This window comes from Pyrgilauda ruficollis, unplaced genomic scaffold (genome assembly GCF_017590135.1).
Source record: "Pyrgilauda ruficollis isolate IOZ18807 unplaced genomic scaffold, ASM1759013v1 scaffold69, whole genome shotgun sequence".
NCBI classification, from domain to species: domain Eukaryota; kingdom Metazoa; phylum Chordata; class Aves; order Passeriformes; family Passeridae; genus Pyrgilauda; species Pyrgilauda ruficollis.
Window position 1 is genome coordinate 677049 of NW_024528710.1, and position 9600 is coordinate 686648.

The window sequence follows — 9600 nt, forward strand, 5'->3', positions numbered from 1 at the left end:
AATCATGGAGCCGCAGCGGCAGCGGCAGGGCCGGGGGGGCCCGACCGGGGCTGCGCCCGCGCGGGGACCGCCACCGCCTCCGCCTCAGGCCCGGCGCGGCGCGGCGCCGGCAGCGCGCCTGCATGAGGTTGATGCTGCTGTGCTGCACCTGGAGGGACGAGCCTATGGGAGAGGACGAAGGTGCGTGACCCCCCGAGCCCCCCCGGCTGACTCAGCGCTTCCGCCGCCGCTCGGGCCCCGGGACCCCCCAGCCCGGCTCCTGCAGACCCTGCCGCCGGCCTGCAGCCCCCCGCATCCTCTGCCCCCCTGCACCCTCTCACCCAGCCCGCATCCCTCCCTGCATCCCCCACTGCATCCCTCTCTGGTCTGCGTCCCCCTTGTGCCCCGACGTCCCGTGCCCCCCCCATCCAGCCTGCACCTTCCCCACAGCCCCCCTGCATCACCCTCCACCCCTACATCCCCCTCTGAAACGCCCGTCCCGCACCTTACGTCCCCTGTGCTCCCCAGCCACCCTGCATCCCTCTTGCACCCACAAATCACCCCCTGCACCTCGCACTCATCCAGCCCACAGCAGCCACTGCATCCTTCACTGCACCTCTAAATGTCCCCCGTCATCCCCCCTTACATCACTCCCCTGGCCTGCATCCCCTGTACCCCCATCCAGCCTGCATCCTCCTCACATCCCCAAATGTCCCTGCGCAGCCCCTGTTCACCCTGCCTCCCCTCTGCGCCCCCATATCTTCCCTGTTCCCCCAGTTCAGCCTCCATCCCCCCCTCCTTCCTTGTACTGCCACCCAACTGCATTTCCCCCTGCACCCCCAAATCTCTCCCATCCTCCTTGTCAAGAACTGTGCACCCAGCCTGCACCCCTGCACCCTCCCAGCACCCCATATCTCCCACTGCACCCCTGTCCAGCCTGCATCCCCTCCTGCACCTCCACATCTCCCCTGCACCCCCACACCTCCCCATCTCCCCCTGCACACTCCATGTGCCCCTCCTGCACCCCCCATCCCCTCCAGCCTGCATCCCTCCTGCACTCTCCAATCCCCCTGCATCTCTCCTGCACCCCCAGATCCCTGCTGTGCCTTCCTTCCCCTCTGCACTCACTGGGCCCCTTGTACCTCCTCACACACCCCAAGAACGTGCACCCCCAGGAACTCTGCAGCCACCCTGCACTCCTCTGTGTGTCCCCCATTCATCCTCCACCCTGCACCCCTCTTGTGTCCCCCTATGCACTGTGCATTCCCCAGAACCCTCTGCACCTCTCTGTGCTCTCCTGCATCCCCCAGCACCCCTCCAGCATCCCTCTCTGTCCTCCCCATTCATCACCCAGCACCCGTCCAGCATCCCTGTGTGTCCTTCTGCATCCTCCGTCACCCACTCTGCACCCCTCTGTGCCCCCCCACTGCACTGTGCATGCCCCAGCACCCACTCTGCACCCCTCTGTGTGTCCCCCATTCATCCCCCACCCTGCACCTCCTGTGTCCCCAGGACCCCCAGCACTCATCCTGCTGTCCCCCCATGCACCCACCACCCATCCCACACCCCGCCATCCTCCCTGGATCCCTTGGCGCACCCATCCTGCCCCTCTTCACCCTCCCTACACTGTGTGCCCCCATCCTGCCCCCTCTGCCCCCATCCCATCCCACCCCTGCCCTGTCGCCAGCCCTGGGGCCATGGGTGTCACGACCTTGACCCGTTGTGGGATCAATGGGTGGGGGATGGAATTCACCACCCCGGGCAAAAGGATTTCATCCCGGCTGCTGCTGTGGGTGGCTGGGGCTGGCTGCTGGGGTGACAGCTCTGTCCCCTCGTGTTCCCCTGCCTGCAGGGACCGACCTGCCGGTGTGTGCGAGCTGTGGGCAGGGCATCTACGATGGGCAGTACCTGCAGGCACTGAAAGCTGACTGGCACGCCGACTGCTTCAGGTGGGAGCCACGAGGGACAGCGGGGACGCTGGGGGCACTGGGATGTCATCAGGGACATCGGGATGGATGGTGTCATGGACACTGGAATGGATGGCCTTAGGGACACCAGGATGGCATCAGGGACAGTGGGATGCTCTGCAGGGACAGGGACAGTGCTCCCTCCCGTTCCAGCCATGACAGGGACATGCGTGCAGCCGTCGTGGTGTCACTCACAGGCTGTGGTTCCTGGCACCCATGGGGGTGTTCCGGCTGAGGCCAGGCCTGGCAGAGGGCTCTGCTGCCTGTCCCTCGCTGTCCCCTCCTGCCGGGTGACAGGGCGCGTGTGGCTGATGTCACCCGCCCCCCTCCCTCCCAGTTTCCTCTTTCACTCGAGCCCTCCCGGCAGCTCCAGCTGTTGGAGCCCCGAGAAGGAGAAGGAGAAAGGGTCCGGGTCAGGGGGTGCAGGGGTGCCCGGGACCTGACAGGGTTTCCTGTGGGGCTGGGGGTGCCCAGGGTTGTTCCCGGGGTGTGTCCCTGTCGGTGGAGGAGGATGCTGACAGCGGTGCTGAGGAAGAGCCGCGTCCTGAGCGCTGGAGCCAAGTGAGTGGGAGTGGGATTGAAGTGGGAGCGGGTCAGTACGGGCTCTGCGCCCCAGGGAGCCCCGGGGGGCTCAGCCTGTGTCCCCCATGCTCGGCTCCCCCTCTCTGGGCCGTCAGCCAGAGCAGAGCTGCTGCGGGGCCGCAGCTAGATCCGGTCCCCCCGGATGAGCAGCTTCCGGCAGGGCTTGGTTTGCTGAAAGCCTTCCTCCTCCTGCTCCTGCTCTTCCTCCTCCTCTTCTCTCTCTCCCCTTCTTCTCCTTCTCCTCCTCCCCTTCCCCTTGTCTTACGTTTCCTCCTCCTTTTCCCGCTCCTTCTCCCCCTGCTGCTCTTCCTCTCCCTTCTCCTCCTCCTCCCCGCCCCCAGCCCAGGGGAGGTTTCGTGCTGCGCCATCGGAGGGGGAGTCCTCGTGCGGTGACGTCATGGGGTGGGGAAACTCCGCGCCGTGACGTCACCGCTGCTTGGTATTCCGGCTGGGGGCGGGGGGGGGGACTGCGACAGTCCCCGGGCACCCCCCGGCATCCCCTGCAGAGTGGCAGAGTGCCCTGCAGCAACCCTGCACCCTGCAGCACCCCCGTACTGCAAATCCCTACAGGAAATCCCCTGCAGCTCCCCCGGCACCCTGTCAACCCCCTCCCAAAGAGATCTCCTGCCTTGCAGCCCCCTGCTGCACCCCTCCCACCACATCCCCTGCACCCATTCAGCACTTCCCTGTAGAAAATCCTCTATAGCTCCCCTTCTGCACCCCTCACCCCCACACCCCCACACAAATCCTCTCTGGTACCCCTGTCCTGTCCTGCACAGTCTGATGTGCACTCCTGCTGCTGTATCCCAAAACAGCCCCGAGCACACCTTGCTGTTGTCACCCCTGCACCCCCCCAGCAGCTCCCCCACCCCCTGTGCCCCTTGCAGATTGTCCCAGGGCTGACATGTCCCTGGCCAGGCTGGCATATCCCTCTGGCTGCCTGTGCCAGGGTAGGGAGTTTGTGACCAAGGGGGCATGTCCTCTGTCCCTGATCAGGCTGGCACATCTGTCACCAGGGTGAGACATCTTTCTGTGTGTGACCAGGCTGGAGTGTCCCTATGTGTGCCATGACCAGGCAGGGACATCTCTCTCTCTGTGTCTGTGCCAGGCTGGCACATCTGTGGCCAGGCTGGGACGTCTCTCTGTGTGTCTTTGCCAGAGACACACACAGACTGGCACGTCTGTCACCACAGTGTCGTGTCCATGGTGAGGCTGGCACATCCCTCTGTGTACCTGTGACCAGGCTGGCACGTCTCTCACCAGGCTGGCACATCCCTGTGTGTGTCTGTGACCAGGGTGGGACATCCCTCTGTATGTCTGTGACCAGACTGGCATGTTACCCTAGTCATGGATAGAGAGACATGCCCTTCTGTATGTCTGTCACCAGGGTGGGATGTCCCTCTGTCTGTGACCAGTCTGCCTCATCCCTCTGTAAGGCTGGCACGTCTGTCACCAGGGTGGCATGTCTGTCACCAGTCTGGTACATCCTTCTGTGTGTCTTTGTCCAGGCTGGCACATCCATGCAGGGCTGGCACTTCCCTTCCCTCCTCATGCCTCTCCCTTGTCCACCCTAGTGTCCCCACATGTCCCTGCAGCCCCAGTCTGGACTGTCACAGCCCTGGAATCACCTGCTCTCACCCTGGGGATGGTGACACATTGATGCAGGGGCCCTGCAGCTACATAGGAAGTGAGGGAAGCAGCTTGCCCAGAGAGCTGTGGAGTGGGCAAGCACTGGCTGTGCCCCGGGGTGACAGTGGCGACAAGGTGACAAGGGTGTCTCTGTCCCTGCCACAGGTGTTGCGAGTGCGGGGCCTCCCTGTCCCACCAGTACTACGAGAAGGATGGGCGCCTGTACTGCAAGAAGGATTACTGGGCACACTTCGGGGAGCTGTGCCATGGCTGCTCTGAGCAGATCACCAAGGGGCTGGTCATGGTGAGGACCACGGGGTCCCCAGGGATAGGACATGGAGCCTTGTGCCGTGGCTGAGCTCCTGGGGAGCAGGGGAGGAGGGGAAGGGGTGCAGACCCCCAGCACCACTGGGTGTGTCAACAGGGTCTTCTACGTTTTAGGGGACCCTGGAGGGCCTTGCTGGGGTTGGGGAATGCAGAGGAGAAGCTCAGGGTGGTGGGAGATGTTCCTGCAGCCACCCCCAGCTTGGTGGCACTTCTGTCCCCACCAGCCCACAGCTCCGTCTGCCCTACCCACGGCTCCAGTGCGCCCGTGGGTGCTCCCAGGCCCCTCCGAGCCCCTGCCCTGCTCTCGGTGCCTGGACAGGGGGTCCCAGGGCTGATGGCATTGCCTGCAGGTGGCTGGGGAGCAGAAGTATCACCCCGAGTGCTTCAGCTGCCTCAACTGCCGCGCCTTCATCGGGGATGGGGACACCTACGCGCTGGTGGAGCGCTCCAAGCTCTACTGGTACGTCTGCTCTAGGGAGACCGGGGGGACGTGTCCCCCTGCACTCCCACCCACCCTCCTGCTCTGCTCCCCACAGCGGCCACTGCTACTACCAGATGGTGGTGACACCGGTGATCGAGCAGATCCTGCCGGACTCCCCGGCCTCCCGCATCCCTCACACCGTCACCCTCGTGTCCATCCCCGCCTGCTCTGACGGCAAGCGCGGCTTCTCTGTCTCCATCGACCAGGGCTGCGGCACTGAGCACCCACGCACCGTGCGCGTCCGAGAGTGCGTCCCTGTCCCCTCTGCCACTGTCCCCTCCCCAGGGCTGGGGCTGCCCCTTCTGCCCCTGGGATCCATCCCAGGGACACCTTTTGGGGTGGGAGGAGGAGGGGTGTACTGGGTTGTCCGCATTGCCCAGGGGTGGCCTGTTGGGACCGTGGTGGCGTGTCCCCAACTGCAGAGGGGTTTGTGGGGGCTGTGATGGTGTGTCCCTGGCCATGCTGGCATTGCCTTATATGCCAGAGTGGGTTTTGGGTACCATGCATGTCCCTGTGTGGTTGGGGTGGCTTGTGGAGACTGTGCCAGCATGTCCTTGTCCAGGAGATGACAGTGGGGTCTGACACACCCATTGGGAGTGTCCTAGCACACCCGTCTGATGTCTGACCCCACCATCCCCACAGGGTGGACCCGGACTGCATCAGCCCTGACATGAAGAACTCCATCCACGTTGGTGATCGTATCCTGGAGATCAATGGCACACCCATCGGCCACGTCCCCCTGGATGAGGTATGGTCCCCCATCACACCCCAGCCAGCCCCTCTTCTACCATGTCCCTAAATCCACCCCGTCATCGTTTCCCTCTGCAGATCGATCTGCTGATCCAGGAGACGAGCCGCCTGCTGCAACTAACCATTGAGCATGACCCCCACGAGCCCCTGGGCCAGGAGCCAGGGCTGGCAGGCAGTCCCCTGCCCACCCTGTGCAGCCCCCTGCACTTGCCAGCCCCCGCGCCCTGTGGGGACCCCGCTGCCATGCGCCAGCGCGCTGTCACGTAAGGTCACCCCCTGCCCCTGCCCCTGCTGGATGCCCGCTGCACCCTGACCTCTGCCCATCCATCCCGCAGGAGGAGCTGCAGCACGGACAAGTCCCCGGGCTCGGGCTCCGTGGGCTCTCCCGCCTCCCAGCGCAAGGACATCGGGCGCTCCGAGTCCCTGCGCGTCGTGTCCCGTGCCCACCGCATCTTCCGCCCCTCGGACCTCATCCACGGAGAGGTGCTGGGCAAGGGCTGCTTCGGCCAGGCCATCAAGGTGGGCAGGGGGCACAAGTGTGGGGTCTCGGCTCCCCAGGATGGAGGGGGGTGGCTGAGTCCCTGTACTCCTGGCCAGGTGACACATCGGGAGACGGGCGAGGTGATGGTCATGAAGGAGCTGATCCGCTTCGATGAGGAGACGCAGAGGACCTTTCTCAAAGAGGTGAGGGTCCCCTGTCCTTAATCCCCCAGGCTGCAGGAACACAAGGGATGGGTCTGTCTGATCCTGGCCCCACCTGGGCACAACCCCTGGACAGGGGTGACCAAGCCCTGCCCACTGAACTTACGAGCAGCAGCTCTGTCCAGGGGGTGTGGGACCTTTGGGGTCTCATGGACACGGGGCTGGGGGGGTCTTCTGCAGGTGAAGGTGATGCGCTGCCTGGAGCACCCCAACGTGCTCAAGTTCATCGGGGTGCTCTACAAGGAGAAGAGGCTCAACTTCATCACAGAGTATATCAAAGGGGGCACCTTAAGGAGCCTCATCAAGAGCATGGTGAGCACTGGGGAGGCAGGTTGGTCCCCCAACTACCCAACAGTCACAGTGTGGCTGGGGGACCCCTCTTCCTTTTCCATTTCCTGGCAAATTCCCCCTCCTGCGCCCTAGGACAGCCACTACCCCTGGAGCCAGCGGGTCAGCTTTGCCAAGGACATCGCCGCTGGCATGGTGGGTGCCACCATGGGATCAGTGGGTGGGATGGGTACTGGTGAGGGGGGGGACCATGGCATGGGGGTGCCCCTGCTCTTAGCCCACCCTTCCCACAGGCCTACCTCCACTCCATGAACATCATCCACCGCGACCTCAACTCTCACAACTGCCTCGTGCGGGAGGTGAGTCCCACCTTGGTGCTGCCCTCCCCCAGCCTGGCTATGGCTCTCAGTCCCTGTGTGGCTCCCCCCAGGGCTCAGCCCTCCCTATGCCCCCCAGAACAAGAGTGTGGTTGTGGCTGACTTCGGGCTGGCACGGCTGATGGTGGACGAGAAGAACCAGCCCGAACATCTCAAGAACCTGAAGAAACCGGACCGCAAGAAACGCTACACGGTGGTGGGGAACCCCTACTGGATGGCCCCCGAGATGATCAATGGTGAGGGAAATGTGGCCAGCCAGGGCTCTGTCCCCCAGCAGGGGACGCTTGGTGGGGCTGGGACAGGATGTGTGACATGGCCTGACCCTGTGTCTGCAGGGAGGAGCTATGATGAGAAGGTGGATATCTTCTCCTTTGGCATCGTCCTATGCGAGGCAAGTGCCCCCGGGGCTGGGGTCTGCCATGGGCACTGGGGTCCTCATCGTGTTTGGGGTCACTTCCCCAAGGATCAGGTATCCCCCTTGGAATTGGGGTGTTTAGAGTCTCCACCTTAGGATTAGAGCCTTTTCCCTTGGGCATGGGATCCCACTAGGGCTTGGAGTCCTCATTGTGTTTGGGTTCCCCTCCAGGATAAGGTTCTCCCCCTTGGGGTTGGGGTCTCCCTTTTGGGGTTGAGGTCCTCATTGTGCTTGAGTTCCCCCTCTTAGACTTGGAGTTGGGGCCTCTCTCCTTTGGTTAAGGGTCTCCCTGTTGGGGTCTCTCCCTTGGGTTTGGGGTTTCTTCATTGTGTTTGGGCTCCCTCCTGGGGCTTGGACATCTGCCCCTTGGGGCTTAGGGGTCCCTGTTTGGGGTTGAGGTCCCTCCTTGGTGCTGAGCCCGCCCGTTCCTGCCGCTGCCCCCAGATCATTGGCCGGGTAAGCGCCGACCCCGATTACCTGCCCCGCACCTCCGACTTCGGCCTCAACGTCCGGGGCTTCCTGGAGCGCTACTGCCCCCCCGCCTGCCCCCCCAGCTTCTTCCCCATCGCCGTCTGCTGCTGCGACCTGGACCCCGAAAAGCGGTGGGTGATGGAGACCCCCAGGGGTCCCTGGGGCAGGGGACGTGGTGGGGACAGAGCCAGCAGAGCTGCCACGTCTCCCTCTCGCTCAGGCCGTCCTTCGCCAAGCTGGAGCAGTGGCTGGAGACGCTGCGCATGCATCTGGAGATCCACTTGCCGCTGAGCTCCCAGCTGGAGCAGCTGGACCGAGCCTTCGGGGAGACGCACCGGCGGGAGGGGGGGCTGCCCGCGGCCCCGCGGTAGAGCCCCCACCCGCACCCCTCTGCAGCCGCGGGAGAAGGAGCTGCGCCCGCCACCAGCCGCTCCTGGGGCTGCCTCACCCCGGGGCTGGATCCCCGGGCCCCTGGACGCGCCCCCACCCTGCTGCCCACCCCGGGGAGCCGGCTCTCCCCGGGGCCGCATGGCTCTGGGCACCCCCCACGCCGTAGCTCTGACCGCCAGGACCAGCCCGGCTGGCCGCACCGCGGGGACAGTCCCCCGTCCCCGTGTCCCCCCCGGCTCACCTCCCCTTTGCACAGCGGGGCTGCCCCGCCCGAGCCCCCGGGCTCCCCCGGACAGAGCCGCGGCCTTGCGGCGGTGCCTTGGCTTTCCGTGAACTTGCACTTCGACACAGGAGGGACCCCGCGGCCCCCCAGGGCACCCTCGTAGCAACGCCCTCGGCCGGTCCCTGAGGCTGCTCCCGCTGGCACCCCGGGCTCGAGGGGCTGCCGGCACCCTCGGCCGAGCGAGGTGTCGTGGGGGACACCCTCGTGGCGTGGGGACAGGCACGTAGCGGTCCCTGCCGCCCCCGCGCCTCTGCTGCCCGTGCTGAGCCCTGACCACGCAGCCCCGGGGACGGCGCCGGGTGCTCCAGACGACGTGGGGCTGCAGCTCATCTCGGTCCCCCTGCCCTGGAGGGCCCAGGGGGTTGCGCCACGCGGTGCTTTTCATGCTCTTTATTCAGGTTCATTTTTCTGTAAGATATTTAAAGAGAAGAGTTTGTATTATTTTTTCATACAACGTAGCGTTTGCCATTTGTCACTGCCTCGGTTCTGCTTTCCTGAAGGGATCAAACTGTGAAGCCTCTCCGTGCACTTTTGCCCGGGAAGTCCAAGGTGACGTCCTCTGCGGAGGCGGGAAGGGAGCTCAAACTGTGATGTACCCCGAGCCGTGAGTCAATAAATCCTTCCCCGCTCGCTGCCCGGCCTGTTGGCAATCGCTCGCCTCCCCCGGGGGGCTGGGAGCTCCTGGGGACACTGAGGCAGGAGGGGACAGTCCCTCTGCCCAGGGTGGGGCTGTGGCACTGGCCATGGTGGCACCCACCAGCTCACTTACCCCCATGGGGGTAGTACTGTTGTCTCCCTTTGTGCTGTCCCCACTCCATTGTGGGTACCCCCAGCCCTGGGACTAGTGCCATCCCTGCTTATGTCACCGGGGCCCACAATTGCTGTGTCCCCTCACTGGCCTGGTGGCCATGCCCACTGTCATGCCAGGGTGGTGCCAGGCAGGTGACAGAACTGTGTGA

At 64.7% G+C, this 9600-nt stretch overlaps 1 protein-coding gene across 2 annotated transcripts; it reads left to right on the forward strand.

Annotated features, from left to right (window-relative positions):
• Nucleotides 1–12: 12 nt before the first annotated feature.
• Nucleotides 13–9271, forward strand: LIMK1 (LIM domain kinase 1). 2 transcript variants are annotated; one of them, XM_041484938.1, is made up of 16 exons: nucleotides 13–180; nucleotides 1832–1928; nucleotides 4323–4461; nucleotides 4835–4944; nucleotides 5021–5212; nucleotides 5608–5713; nucleotides 5794–5978; nucleotides 6051–6234; nucleotides 6313–6399; nucleotides 6598–6729; nucleotides 6841–6900; nucleotides 6999–7064; nucleotides 7162–7318; nucleotides 7418–7473; nucleotides 7942–8099; nucleotides 8189–9271. In XM_041484938.1, the coding sequence occupies exons 1-16, from the start codon at nucleotides 123–125 to the stop codon at nucleotides 8337–8339; spliced, it is 1938 nt and encodes a 645-aa protein (XP_041340872.1). In that variant the 5' UTR covers nucleotides 13–122; the 3' UTR covers nucleotides 8340–9271. The 2 variants fall into 2 exon arrangements, with proteins under 2 accessions (XP_041340872.1, XP_041340873.1); XM_041484939.1 differs by lacking the exons at nucleotides 13–180; nucleotides 1832–1928 and adding an exon at nucleotides 2370–2507.
• Nucleotides 9272–9600: the final 329 nt, after the last annotated feature.

Coding starts and splice junctions, on each gene's coding strand:
- LIMK1 (XM_041484938.1), top strand. CDS start 123: ATGAGGTTGATGCTGCTGTGCTGCACCTGGAGGGACGAGCCTATGGGA. Junction 5,714..5,793: donor GCCACGTCCCCCTGGATGAG/GTATGGTCCCCC, acceptor TTCCCTCTGCAG/ATCGATCTGCTGATCCAGGA. Junction 7,474..7,941: donor TTGGCATCGTCCTATGCGAG/GCAAGTGCCCCC, acceptor CGCTGCCCCCAG/ATCATTGGCCGGGTAAGCGC.